A 15,328-nucleotide genomic window follows, 5' to 3' on the forward strand; every position below is an offset into this window, starting at 1 on the left:
TTTATACATCAACTCCATTCCTCTCCCTGGGAGCTGACTAACGCTTTGTTACCTTGATGCAGATTTGGGTTTCCAATCACATATCTGCACTATAGTCAAGACCACTTATTTCCAGTCTGTAACATCACCAAACTTCACCACTGCCTCAAATCATTTGCTACCATAACCCTTATCCATGACCTTATTACGTTTTAGACTTGACTGCTCCCACGCTCACCTGGCTGGCCTCCCACATTCGACCATCTGTAAACTTGAGGTCGTTCTAAGTTCTGCTGCTATTTCTTCTCTCTCTCTCTCTCTTAGGCAGTCCCTCAGTTGAGAATGATTTGTTAATACACTAAAATGAGTTCTCAGGTTAGCTATAGTCTCTGTCACAGGTGGGGCAGATTATAGTTGGAGGTGGTGTTTGGGGAGCACAGGCTGCCATGCACTCCTTTTGCTGTCGGCTCTTGGCTTCAGCTTGGTCTTGGTGATGAAACTCGAGGAGTTCAGCTCCTTCCCAAATGCTTTTCCTCTACTTAGGTAGTCATTGGCTAGGGACTCTCAGGTGTTGGTAGGGATGTTGCACTCTTTCAAGGAGGCTTTGAGGGTGTTCTTGAGGTGCTTCCTCAGCCCTCCTGAGTGTTGTTTGCTGTGTCAAAGTTCTGAGAGTCTCATGCCAGGCATGCGAACAACATGGCCCACCCAGCGGAGCTGATCGCACGTGATCATTGCTTTGACGATGGGATCGTTAAGTGACAACACTATCATTGGTGCACCTAGCCTGCTAATAGTTTCAGGATCTTGCAGAGGCAAGCTGGTGGTACTTCTCCAGGGTTTTGAGGTGTCTGTAATACATAGTCCATGTCTCTGAGCAATAAAGGAGGATGTAGATCAGAGCAGTAGTTTGGTGCCAGATCTAAAGACCTGGTCTTCAAACACTATTTTTTGAATAGTGGAAGGGGGTGGGGTCAGTGCTGTGTGGAAGCAGCAGGTTGGTAGAGGATCTTCGTCTTACAGAAGTTTAGTGTAATGCTGTTGTACATGTTGATGGTGTTAATCATGGCTTGGAACTCAGCCTCCGAATGTGCACAGATTCAAGCATCATCTGCACACTGCAATTCAATGACAGAGGATGAGATGACCTTGGATCTGGCTTGCAAGCAGCAGAGATTGAACAGATTCCCGTTTATTCTGTAGTTTGGCTTCATTCCATCTGAGAGCTTGTTGAGGGTGCGATAAGAGCATTGCAGCATGGAAGATCAAGAAGGACATTGATGCAATTACACAATGTTGCTGGACTCCAGTCCGAATGTGAATTAAGTTCACAACACAGCCTCATCTGACCCCAGTGTGATTATGAATTGGATCTGCGGCGGAGCCGTTAGTCAGGATCATGGCTTGCATGTCATTGTAGAGCAGGTGAAGGGAGGATGGTGACCAACTTTTAGAGGCAGCTGAAATGAAGGAGGATGTTCCACCATCTCTCATGGTCGACAGTGTCAAAGGCCTTTGCGATGTCATGTATGAAGATTGGTGTCGTTCTCTGCATTTCTCTTGTAGTTGCCACATGTTGAAGAACATGTCCATTATGCCTTTTCATGGATGGAATCTGTATTGCAATCTTCAGCCACAGGGTGATTAAGGAGCACGCTTGCCATGATCTTCCTTGTGGCTGACAGCCAGAAAATCTCTTCATAGTTACTGCAGTCGGACTTGTCAACTTTCTTGAAGATGGTCACGTTTACAGCATCTTGGAAAACCCTGGGGCAGGTCCTCTTCCTTCCAGGTAAGGGAAATGAAGTCACTTATTTAAGAACAAAGAACAACCCAGCATGGGAAACAGGCCCTTTGGCCCAACGAGCCCGCGCCGCCGCATCACCCTACACCTATTCTACCCTGCGTGTCTACGAATGGAACCCCTAACTTAGCCAGATTCAGGGAAGAATAGTGTCAATTTGGTAAAACCAATCAGCCTAAGAGCACATCTTTGGGGTGTGGGAGGAAACCGGAGCGCCCGGAGGAAACCCACGCAACCACAGGGAGAATGCGCAAACTCCCACAGACACAGGCCCAAATCCATGTATCTGCACAGCTAGCAGTGCTAGTCACCGAGCTGTTGCGGCGCCCGTCTACCGGTCCAGGATCAAGCACGCACACCGACACGAAGTACTAGGCCACTCCCGGAACCTCCAAGAGCAGCCCACGCACGACCCACCGTGTGCATGCCCCTCGTTTGACACGAATGAGGACAAACCCGAAAGCTAGTGAGTTTACTATCAAATAAATCGGTTGGACTTAAACCTGGTGTTGTCAGACTTTTTACTGTGTTTACTTCAACAGAACATGCTGGAAAACCTCAGCAGGTTTGACAGCATCTATAGAGAGAGAATAGAGCCAATCTTTTGAATCTGGATGATCCTTCATGGATGCTGTGCATCTCTAGGTCATCCGGAGTCATCAGGTTGACAGTGAGGTGCTGGCTTAATAGGGCACCATTACTACTGTGCTTGTTGACCTACACTGAACTTCTGGCCAAAAAACGTCTCCGTTTTAAAATTCTCATCCTTGTTTTCAATCCCTCCATAGGTTTGACCCTCCCAATTGCTGCCATCCTGAGATTACCTAACAGACCAAGGACCAAACCCCCCACTTATTTATCTTAATTACTGACTCACTAAGCCATGAGAGTGACTGATTTTAATTCCATCTATAGAATTTTGTAAGATATTTGGCTACTTTCAACTTTGAAGTGATTTTCGCCCCACTTCTGCTGAATGCATCAAGTCACACTAGACTGAAATTCCATCAAGACAGACCATACTAGCAGATATTCTTAATTGGTAAACCAAACAATTGCTTTTTGAGTGCACTTGGCATCCTCCAGCCCTTCAATCTGGCATCCTGTGCTTCACTGATTTCTTTTGAACCACCTTGGTGGCCGTGTCTTCAGCTTTCTAAGCCTTAAGCTCTGGAATTCCCCACCTAAACTTTTTCATCTCTCTCCTTTAATAGACCCCTCAAAATTCGCCAAGATTTGGTTTTCTCTCCTAGCATGTATGCGTGTCCTGTTGTCAAATTTTGTCAGATAATGCTTGCATAGAGTCTAAAGGTGCTATATAAATGAAATACGTTGTTGAATGTGATTATGCAATATAACAGCTACATCTGAAAGTGGTTTCATCCAATAACTACACAGATATACTTCAGTCAGGAGTTGATGGATAATAAAAAGACAGCAAAAACTTGGGGAACTGAATTCATCTATGCAGGCTATTCCTGCTCTGAACGAGATCACTTGTTTTATCCTGTCAAGAGCCAAAGGCTCAACCATGTGACCATATTAGCTTTCATGGTTCAACAGAATTGCATCGTGCATATATCCATTAAACACTCATAAAAGTCCACTGCTACATTTATACTCATTGCTGCTTAATCCAAGTACATACTAATTCAAATTTTCATTGGGTATACTGAGTCAATTAACAAATGGACTTGCGCAACAAATGAGCCTATGTTTTATGACACAGAAGCAGTCACACTGGAAATTTCTTGCATTCACAGAATCCAAGAATCGCAACAATGCAAAAAGAGGCCAATTGGCCCATCGAGTCTGCATCGACTCTCTGACACACTATCTTAGCCAGGCCCTCTTCCCCACTCTACCCCCGTAACCCCACACATTATATCTATTCTTTGACAAACTATTGTCATTACACCAAATTCTACCTTTACACAATTAAGGAAGAACATTGTAGTCTCACTCATGTGGTACTTCCACAGTCATGTGCTTAGTAGGAGGTATTGCAGCATAAGTCAGAAAGCTATAGCAAATCTCTAAAGTGGAGGAGGAGGACATTGAGACTGCACCAACTCTCCAACAGAACATATTATCCAGGCCCTATCCCCAAAACCTCAAGTATTTACCCTGCTAAACCCACTAACCTACACATCTTGAGACAGTAAGGGGCAATTTTGCATGGCTAATCCACCTAACTTGCACATCTTTGGACTTTGTTCTCACTGAGTACAGTGCTTAAATGTGAGAAAATAATATCCATTGAGAATATAAGAGGCCAGATACTAACAGTGCTGATTATATGCAGTTAAATTTCATTTAGTTGGCCAAGATTACCCATAGTGAAAATAGGATATTTCTTTGGAAAAAAACTCAACTCTTTGATCAGAAAAATGTTGTATCAAAATGTTCAGGGGCATGACAAATGGAAGTGGTTACCAGAATGACAGAAACTTCAGGTTGAAGCTGGCAAATCCTTTCATGAAATAAGTCATGCAAATTAATACATTGTCATAAGAGAAATTGGCAGCAGCCAATTATATATTTTTGGTCAATAATTGCCTGTATTTACATAGTTACAAAATGAAGGCAGTTACATTTTTCATTTATGGTAAGTAAATGTGGATAGCTGTTTAGCAGCACATTTTATAGGTACACTGGCTAGTGTGGACTTTTTGTTCTATTGTAGATCTTACTGAAATTGCATTTCAAATATATCTGTGGAATTTACCCAAGGTAAATTTTTTTTAAGTCATATCCAAGAAGATCACATTTATAAAATACTGCCAAATCAAGGTGGCCTCAGCCTGTCTGCACAAAGCAAAATTGAGAATAAAGTTCTACTAAGTCTTCTGATAACCTCTGCAGAACCACAGTTATTGGGTAGAATTTTTCCAAAATGTGACTAATTGTAATTTTGGACGAGAAAACTGGCATGTCTAGCATGATCAGATTGCAATTTTCCCAATTTTGGCTGGAATGCTACAGCTGGAAGCCAAATTTTCTGACTTCACTGCAGCAAGAGCGTGGTGTGAATGGCCGATTAGATTGCATCCTTAATCTCTTCAATGAGAGGAGAGTAGTGCACTGGTTCTGAGAGGGTGGGGCCTAAACATGCCAGTAAATCTGGCTTCAAAATGACCTCAGATCGAAATTGAGGGCCTCCCTCCCTCCCTTCCCACACAGACATCAGGCACCCCTCTCCCCTCACTGAAGAGATGTTTACCACTTCCCTCCCCAACACAGATTGCCAGCCTCAGAGCATTGGGGCCCTCCTAAGGGGTCTCCCTTCATGACAGTCTCTCCCCTCAGTCCCTCCCAAAGGATCCATATCCCTTATGGTTTAGCCCACTCAGGCTCTAACTTCCTAAGGTTCCACGACCCTCATTCACCAGTCCTCATGGTATTATGCGCAGTACCCTGGCAGTGTCTACCTGGCAATGCCAGTATGCCATCTGGCAGTGCCAGACTGGCGCTCCCAAATGAGCAATACCCAACCACCGGGGACTTCAATGCCACCACCCCCCACCCCTCTCCCTGACACGGTCATTATGCCTGGTATCCATTTGTGGGGACTGGTAGCGATTCTTGCCGGGCTACTGCTGTGCCTGAGTGTTGGAAAATCCTGAGATCAGGAAAAATCCGGGATTTCAAACGGACTCATCACATTTAAATGGACATTTAAATATGATGGGGACCAGATCACCATATTTAAATTTCCATTTAAATATGGTGATCTGGTCCCCACCTTTTTAAAGCAGGTACAATTTTGTCTCTTTAAGTGCGTATAATCTTGTCTTTTAAAAAGCACTTAGATGGTTACATGGATGAGTACAGAGGAATATGGATCAAACGTGGGAAATTGGGACTAGCTTAGTGGTTTAAAAAAAGGGGCAGCATGACATATAGGGCCAAAGGGCCTGTTTCCCTGCTGTAAACCTTTATGACTCTATTAACCAGATTACATTCACAATAGAGATTGGCTTACTGGCAAAAGGCAGACAGTGGGGATAAAGGGGTCTTTTTCAGGATGGCAGCCAGTGACTAGTGGTGTGCCTCAGAGGCCGGTGCGGGGACCACAACTTATCACAATATACATTAACAATTCGCAGCAAGGAACTGAAGGCACTGTTGCTAAGTTTGCAGATGATACAAAAGGTACCTAGAGGGAAAGGTGGTATTGAGGAAGCAGGAGGGCTGCAGAAGGACTTGGACAGACTAGGAGAGTGGGCAAAGAAGTGGTAGATGGAATACAATGTGGAGAAGTGTGAGGTCATGCACTTTGGAAGGAGGAATGAAGGCATAGCCTATTTTCTAAATGTGGAAGTGCTTAGGAAATCAGAAGCACAAAGGGACTTGGGAGTCATTGTTCAAGATTCTCTTAAGGTTAATGTGCAGATGCAGTTAGGAAGGCAAATGCAATGAAAGCGTTCATGTCAAGAGGGCTAGAATACGAGAGCAGGGATAGACTTCTAAGAGTGTATAAGGCTCTGGTCAGACCCCATTTGGAGTACTGTGAGCAGTTTTGGGCCCCATATCTAAGGAAAGATGTCTTATAGGAGTGGTGAGTGGGAAGATATTGATGCCGGAAAATCGCAGGCGAGTTCAGCACATTTTGCACTGGTGCCAAACTGCATCAATATCCACCACCTGCTCACCTGCAATTTTCCGGCCCCGCTTCAACACATCCTGCGCCAGGGAGGTCACAGCCAGAAAATCATGGCCATTAAATCCTTCACAATAAGCCTGAGCACAATAGGCTAGTGGCCTCAATCTGCCATTCACTCTACATTGCGCAGAGAATATACAGTATAGCTTTAGCATTCTATCTTAACAATGATGCTTCGAGTCCACATGAGTCAAACACCCGACTGATCAAGAGATAACATTCAGACCAAATGACACCAAGATTTTATTCATCATGAAGCCAAATCAAGGTAAATCCACAGAAAACACTCCTGAAAGCAGTGACATTTAATACAAGTCCTAATTGCCTCATGAGTGGAAAGATACATTTAACATTTCTGGCTGACAAAACATGAGTGAATTTCTGACAGATTTTTAAAATATTCACTCTTTGAAGTTTTATAGATTACAACTGATCCTGGTAAAATTACTTAACCCCATCAGATAAATGAGACAAGTGAATGCTAATAGTATTTTATGAAAATTAATTTAACCCCATTGTGAATGAAAAATAGAAACTTTAATTATTATGCAACTTCACTGGGAAGGAGCTTTATGAAAGAAATCACCAAAAACATTTACATTTTGACACCATGCTCTGACCTTTTATTAAATCGAGAACAGGCTCTGATGAATTACATCAGAGGTCACGCAAACTGTAACATAACTTTAAAGTTGCTCTATCTTTTTCATAGGCAACAGCAATGACACATTGTGTTGATATATTTTTTATATACAATTTTTGTTGTACTGTATCATAATTGTTCTTTGATAAAGTATGATATAGAATGTATGATACACCTGAAATGGGGGAGTCAGTGGTCACTGCTGGGACTACAAATGGTTCCTGAAGATAAGACTAATAGATTCTAGACTTCAGATGATATGACGAATTTGAACCCAAGTGACGTGGTGGCAGAAGCAGGAGAAGGAGCCATGGGCACACAGGACTCTCCCACTTGACATTGATTCCAGAGAATAGAAGACACTTTTTAATAATTATTTTTGAAACTGTACAAATGAATGTTGGCATTGGAGTATTTTCTGCTACAGTTACACATTTAAATGCCAAATTTAAATGGAGAATGTGCTGTGCGACTAAATGGTAGCTTTGTTACCTGTACAACCAGTTGTTCCTTTTTTCACAGAATAGCCCAGTTCACAATGACAAATGAATGATCCTTTAGTGTTCTCACAGGTGCCACTGAGACATATGTTTGGATTAAGTTCACATTCATTAACGTCTGTGGAGCAAAGTTAAAAATAAATTACAGTATCCATAGCATCAGCATAATGTGCAATTGTTAACTGTTTAAATAGTTTCTATATAGCTCTTGAACGATGTATTTCTAAATATTGAATAGTTTTTGACATTGCTTTTAATACATTCTCATGTACTCAGCTTACTTGAGCAATAAGAGTTGAATATTAGCAAGGAAACTATAACCAAGCCTAACCTAGACAGGTCCTCATATCGTCAGAAGCCATAAATCCATCATAGCATAGACATCGATATTCTCCAGGTACATTTGCACATTGCCCTCCATCACAAATGTCAGGATTGTCCTCACATTCATCAATATCTGGAAGAAAAAAATTGGTTTATGTGGTCATTAAAACTTAATCTACATTACAATATATACAAAAGTATTATTTTGTGAAGTATGTTAACAGTTATTTGTTAGTACACAATATGGTGGCATATTGTTAATGTCAATGTCGTTACCCAGAGGCCCAGGCCCTGGGGCACAGATTCATTTCCCTTCATGGTTGTTGGCATAATTTAAATACAATTAACAGAATCTGGAATTGAAAGCTAGTCTCAATATGGATGACATTAAACTATCAATTGTTGTAAAAAAACACCTCTGGTTCACTAATATTCTTTCGTGCAGGAAATCTGCCATCCTTACCCAGTCTGACAAACATGTGCTCCAGAAATATGGCAATGTGGTTGACTCTTAACTGCTCTCTGAAATAGCCTAGCAAGCCACTCAGCTCAACAGTAACTTTTGTCCGCGACCTGCAGTCGATGGGGGTTGATGTCAGGGAGGATCTCCAGGAGATGAACAGCCAGCAAGCCTCGCTCTTTGCCTCAGAGGCCGCCAAGGTCATCTTCCGGTCCAGGGTCCACTCCATGGAGGACGAAAAGTGCTTATGTTTCTTCTTCCAGAAGGTACACAGAGAAATCTCTGTGATCAGCAGCCTGAAGGAAGAAGACGGCTCAGTAAGGTCATCGCAGTCTGACATTGAGGATCTGCAAATCCTTCTATGCCGGACTGTATGACCTGAAGCCAACAGACAGCACGGCCGCCCAGTCTTTTCTGTTGTCTATCATGCAGGTCTTAGACGACGGCGAGCGGGACAGCCTGGACAGACCAGTATCTCTGGACGAGCTGACGAAGGCCGTCGAGTCCTTTCAGAAGGGTAAAACTCCCGGAAGTGACGGCCTACCGTCTGAGTTTTACTTGGTGTGTGGGACTTGACGGGCCTGGACCTCCTGCAAGTATACAAGAGTGTGCTTCTGGAAGGCAGGATTTCAGAATCCATAAGGAAAGGCATCATTACCCTCATCTACAAGCAGAAGGGGGAAAGGGAAGAAATTCGAAATTGGCGACCCATCCCACTATTGAACGTGGATTATAAAATTCTGGCCAAAGTTGTTGCCAACCGGGTCCAGTCTGCTCTGGGGTCAGTGATCCATCCTGATCAAACTTGTGCTGTAACCGGCAGGAAGATCTCTAACAGCCTCGTGCTACTCAGGGATACGATCGCCTACGTGCAGGACAGGCAGGTGGATACGTGCCTCATCAGCCTAGACCAGGAGAAAGCGTTTGACAGAATACCGCACAGCTACATGATGGATGTGCTCTCCAAAATGGGCTTTGGGGAGGGAATCCGCAATTGGACGCGGCTGCGCTACACAGACATCAGTAGCACAGTTCCAGTCAATGGGTGGGAAACAGATAGCTTTCAAATCAGGTCTGGAGTCAGACAGGGCTGCCCTCTCTCCGTCCTTTTTGTATGTTGCATTGAACCCTTTCCCGAGGCCCTCAGAAGCGACCCAGGCATCAAAGGGGTGGCAATCCCAGGCAGCGGAGGCACGCAGGTCAAAACCTCCCTGTACATGGATGACGTGGCTGTCTTCTGCTCGGACCCCTCGTATGTTCGCAGGCTCCTCCAGGTCTGCGAGCAGTTCGAGCTGGCCTCAGGAGCCAAAGTCAACCAGGGTAAGAGCAAGGCCATGTTCTTTGGGAACTGGGCCGACAAATCCTTTGTCCCCTTCACCGTCAGGGCAGATTACCTGAAGGTGCTGGGGATATGGTTTGGAGCGGAAGGGGCATGTGCCAAAAACTGGGATGAGCGCATCGCGAAAGCCAGGCAGAAACTGAGCTGGTGGGAGCAACGCTCCCTCTCCATGACAGGAAAAAACCTGGTGATCCGGTGCGAGGTGCTGTCCGTGTTGTTGTACGTGGCGCAGGTGTGACCTATTCCCAAATCCTGCGCTGCAGCAGTGACGCAGGCCATCTTCAAGTTATCTGGAGATCAAAGATGGATCACGTCTGGAGGGAGGCGATGCACAAATCTCCAGAGAACGGAGGGAAAAACGTTCCCAACGCCGCCCTCATCCTGATGGCTACCTTTGTGTGCAGCTGCATTAAGCTGTGCGTAGATCCTTGGTACACTAACAGCAAGTGCCACTACTTTTTGAGGTCCTACCTGTCCCGAGTGTTGCGAAGGATGAGTCTGGCCACACTGCCGCGGAACGCTCCGAGTAGTTGGACCATACCGCAGCACCTGTCCTTTGTGGAGAAACTCTTCCGCAAACACACCTTTGACCACATGGCGATTAAGCAATGGTCAGCGCGTAATGTCCTTGGGGCCCTGAGAGAGAAGGAGATGGCGGATCCTGTCGGATGGTTCCCTGAGCAGACTGTCAGTGTCATCTGGCAGAACGCCTCATCACCAGAACTGACAACCAAGCACCAAGATCTGGCTTGGCTGGTGGTGAGAAGGGCACTCCCTGTCAGATCCTTTATGCACGCTCGAGGTCTCAACAGCACCGCATGCTGCCCTCGACGCGGCTGCATGGCTGATGAGATGGTCGCACACCTCCTTGTGGAATGTGCCTTTGCAAAGAAGGTCTGCAGTGAGATGCAGTGATACTTGTCGAGGTTCATCCTGAGCAGCTCGGTGACACAGGACTCTGTGCTCTACGAATTGTTTCCGGGGGCGCACACCAAGACAAATATCAACTGCTGCTGGAAGGTCATCAACTCGGTGAAGGACGCACTTTGGTCCGCCTGAAACTTGCTGATCTTCCAGGTGAAAGAACTGTCCACTGAGTGTTGCAGACTGGCACATTCCAAGGTCCAGGGCTACATGCTGAGGGACGCGCTGAAGCTTGGGGCAGCCGCTGCAAAGGCACAATGGGGACAGGCCACACTATAAGGCCTTTTAACGGAGGCAGACTGAGGGCCCGGGAACTGCAGAATACCCTCGACCTGCATAACTGTGTGCCAATCTGAGCAATAACGGCACACAGTAATTTATTGAGATATGTATATAGCTTTAAGTATTGAAATGTAATGACTGTAATTTGTGTAAAAGTGAAAAAATGTTTTGATTCTGCACTGTTTGCAATTCAAAGCCATGTAGATTTGCAATAGTTTTTGAGATTTTTATGAATAAAGTATATTTTTGGAAAAAAAAACTAGGGATTCTTGGCTATTGCTTTCTTGGCCTTTTGGCTAAGATCAAGTGTAGTATCGACATGCTGCACTTGGTTGAAGTCATTAGGTTACATTTCAGCTTCATTTGAAGCAAGTTTTTAAAGCGGCATCTCAGCCTTTTGGCTAAGATGCAAATTAGATCAAGCCTTGGAGGTGGAGCTACACCTACTCCAATCAGCTTGAATCATGTAGGTCAAACCCAAGACAGGATGTGAGAGCCCTGTCTTGTCAGCTAGGATGTGGATATGCCGACGTTGGACTGGGGTAAACACAGTAAAAAGTCTGACAACCCCAGGTTTAAGTTCAACCGATTTATTTGATAGTAAACTCACTAGCTTTCGAGGTTACTCTCTTCGCCAGGTGAATGGAGAGTTCAGGCCAGAACTCTCCATTCACCTGACGAAGAGGGTAACCTCGAAAGCTAGTGAGTTTACTATCAAATAAATCGGTTGGACTTAAACCTGGTGTTGTCAGACTTTTTACGTTGTCAGCTAGGATCAGGAATGTCCCAACTTTTTGGGACTCTGAATTGGCTTTAATTTGATTTGATTGGATTGGAATAAAGTAACAAAAAAAAAACTAGGGATTCTCAGCCTTTTGGCTAAGATGCAAATGAGATCAAGTCTTGGAGGAGAAGATATACCTACTCCAATCAGCTTAGATCATATAGATCAAGCCCAAGACAGGAGGTGAGAGCCCTGCCTTGTCAGCTTATCGGGCATGTCTCAACTTGTTGGGACTCTGAATTGGATTTGATTTGATTGGATTGAATTGGAATAAAGAATTTAAAAAAGTAGGGATGGGGAACAAATACTGGCCTTATCAGTGACACCTACATCCCAGAGAAGAATAAAAAACAGCCCAACAAAGCTGTCATCAATCAAACCATCAAGTCTTGTTAAAGGGGAAAAGTGGGTGGGTGAACCCTCCTCCTCCCATCCCCTCCCTGGCTTTTTAAATTCATATAGTCTGAAGGCTTGACAGTCACATTTTGAGGAGTGGTAGAGTGGTTACTTTGGACAAGCTTTATCTACTTGGAGTTGAATTCCATCACTGACTATATATATCTGGAGTAAAGGTTGCTGGCATTGCATGTCACAATCATGTGCCTTCCCCTTTTCCTGCTTTTCAGTCAAAGTACAATAACTGCTTTTCTTGGCATTACAATACTATTAATGTTGAACAGAAGTATCAGGTCAGTAGGTGATATTTATTCATTTATAGCTACATTTGTTCTTAGCATAATATATTCTGCTAAATCGAATCATAGTAGCTAACCGTTCCAAAAAGAGATATCAGGCTTTTTAAAAAAATAATTGGATTGTGTAAGCTGACCCCGTAGGTCTGTTCTCATTTCATAATGGGGGTATTCCTTTTAGTGTCATCATCCACGAATTAGGAAACTGAAAATTGGCCATTATTTTATCTCCCAATGTCTCCTGTTGGAATTGCATGCGCAGATATCAAAAAGAGTAGTATTATGCTTGCCTCTGATGTCCCCATGACAATCACACACAAGACTCAGTAAGGTATTAAAAATGTTCAATGGCATATTTTTGGCAAGTAGTCAGGATGGAAGGAGAAAAGTTGCCATAAAACAAAAATGGGAGCAATCTGTACATTAATTTATAGCTTAGTGAACTTTAACACTTTACACTTATATTACATTTATGTCTGAATATATCTTTATATGGAACATCCTGATACAACATTAACAAACTGAGAATCTAAGAATGGGAATGACACAATTACAAGAGGCGTTGACATAAAAAAATTCCAAGCACTAACCATACTACCAGTTTTAAAGAAAGAATTATAATGGTCAAAAAATGACTGAGACACAAATTCACCTCAATAATTGGGAGATAACTGTTCTGGTTCAGCAAGATATATCTTTCTTTTAAACTCAATCCAATCAGTCATATTAAACTTCTTACTGTGATTGACTTCAGTGGGACACAAAGTCATTTTTCATACAGTTAAAAGGCATACCAAACGATTAATAAAAGCTTTCAATAACATTCAATGTAAAATAGCAAATATTCTCAACAGGTCAATGTATTTTGGAAAGTAGGTTACTCCTAAGCTACTTAACAGTTTGTATTTACACCCAACTGATATCTGAACAATTAAGTTTTACCTGTACAAGATCGCTGATCTGGGAGCAATGCATAGCCACTACGACAGCTGCATTCATAACTGCCTTCAGAATTTGTGCAGTAAGTCTCACATCCTCCATTCACGATTGTGCATTCATCAATGTCTGTAATAAAAACCAATGATGTATGAGTTTTACAGTCTAGGACAGGTAAAGGGTACACTTTCAAATCTGAATTAGTGGCACAACCATTATGACAACAGGTGAGATGAGTAAATAAAACGTTAAAACTTGCAGCACAAGACAGCAGCACTGACAAGGAGCTTGAAAACAAATGACTTTACAATCCATATTTAATGTCAAGAATTGCCAAACTCTATTTGCGCCAGCTTTAATTATTAAAAGACAATGTCCGGGTATACCCATTCGTTCACAAAGCAACAAAATTGCTTTGGGTGGCACGTAGCATAGTGGTTAGCACTGCTGCCTCACAGCTCCAGGGACCTGGATTCGATTCCCGGCTCGGGTCACTGTCTGTGTGGAGTTTGCACATTCTCGTGTCTGCATGGGTTTCCTCCAGGTGCTCCAGTTTCCTCTCACAGTCCAAAGATGTGTAGGTTAGGTTGACCGGCCATGCTAAAATTTCCCCTTAGTGTCCTGAGATGCATAGGTTAGAGGGATTAGCAGGTAACATATGGAGGGATATGAGGATAGGGCCTGGGTGGGATTGTAGTCAGTGCAGACTTGATGGGCCGAAGGGCCTCTTTTTGCACCATATAATTCTATGATAAATTGTTCTTTCTTTTTATAGTCAATTAGATATGAAGAATGAAGTTGGTATATATTTTCCACCTGGTCCTCAGTGGGAAAAAAAACAATTAATTTAGTGGTTGTAATGTTTACAATTAATTTGATGGTTGTAATGTTTGCCTTCTACATGGTGTTTTTAGGTATACATGCATCAGATTTTCCCGAACTTGCTCTGACATGCACAGAGCAGGGCTTCCATCAACCACACTAATCTTGCGACTATACATCCCCAGCTTAGGGGTAAAAGAATTCTTAAGATTAAAGACCTTCAGAGAGAAGAGGATTCCGGGGGCAGAAGTCCTGCCTGGTAAGAGCTGCCAGCAAGCAGAGTTGGCAGCCCTTGTGAACAGCAGAGTCATTAGAGTGATGGAGGTTACTGCCAGTATAGCACCCATGATAGGCCAAGGATCGTTGCTGAACCCAGGTTGCAAGGGATTGATGACAGGAGCAAGGCCATAGTTTGACCGGGGTGGGGGGGGCGGGGGGGGGGTGTTTCTCAACAGGACTCTTCCATTCCGATTCCAAGTCCTCTGATCAGACACTGAGTACCTTTGAAAGAGAGACCCCTTGGGAGCCTGCAAGCTATACTGCATGGGTTTGTTACTCAGACTCCACACATGATGAGCCCCCTCACACCTTGGCTTCTGGATCAATACCAGCAGTAGTGGGATGAGACCCTTGTTATGGATATTACTGCCATGGACAAAATTGGGGTGGAGGCAAAGGGTGGCAGGGTCCTAATCCACCATCTTCATCTCTGATTAAATGCCCGTGCTCTCAATCTTTTCATGGGGACGGTACAAGATTCCACCTTTTGTATCCTCCTCATGATTTGTTTTCCCACCTAACTTAGTATTGTTAGCAACAAACAACCTGTCCCTTCATCCAAAGCATTAATATAGATTGCCAAAAGTTGAGAGCCCACTGTTGATTCCTGTGGCACCCCACCATTTAGAGTTTGCCAACCTGAAAATGACCTATTTATCCCAACTTGTTTCCTGTTGTTAGCCAATCCTCTATCCATGCTAAAGTATTACATCCTACACTACAAGTTCTTATCTTGTGTACTAACATTTCTGTGGCACCTTATCAAATGGCCTTTATTACTCCACATACACTACAGCTACGATTTCCCTTCATCTACTCTGCTTGTTACATCCTCAAAGAACTCTAATAAATTTATCAAACATAATTTCCCCTTTATAAAACCATGCTGACTTTGCT

General features: G+C 43.6%; 1 protein-coding gene and 1 non-coding gene across 3 annotated transcripts in view; one reads left to right on the forward strand and one right to left on the reverse strand.

Annotated features, from left to right (window-relative positions):
- Positions 1-15,328, reverse strand: part of LOC145360729 (fibrillin-1-like) — a 407,592-nt gene that overhangs the window by 118,458 nt on the left and 273,806 nt on the right. For both annotated transcript variants that reach the window (XM_080216108.1, XM_080216109.1), the window contains exons 29-31: positions 13,337-13,459; positions 7,921-8,046; positions 7,582-7,707 (exon numbers count right to left, since the gene is read on the reverse strand). In XM_080216108.1, the coding sequence (XP_080072234.1) occupies positions 7,582-7,707; positions 7,921-8,046; positions 13,337-13,459 (375 nt within the window). The remainder of the gene's footprint in view (positions 1-7,581; positions 7,708-7,920; positions 8,047-13,336; positions 13,460-15,328) is intronic.
- Positions 11,194-11,386, forward strand: LOC145360845 (U2 spliceosomal RNA). Its single transcript, XR_013889787.1, has one exon. It is a non-coding gene; the product is annotated as a U2 spliceosomal RNA (small nuclear RNA).

This window comes from Carcharhinus amblyrhynchos, chromosome 32, assembly GCF_965287045.1.
Source record: "Carcharhinus amblyrhynchos chromosome 32, sCarAmb.v2.hapA, whole genome shotgun sequence".
NCBI lineage: Eukaryota > Metazoa > Chordata > Chondrichthyes > Carcharhiniformes > Carcharhinidae > Carcharhinus > Carcharhinus amblyrhynchos.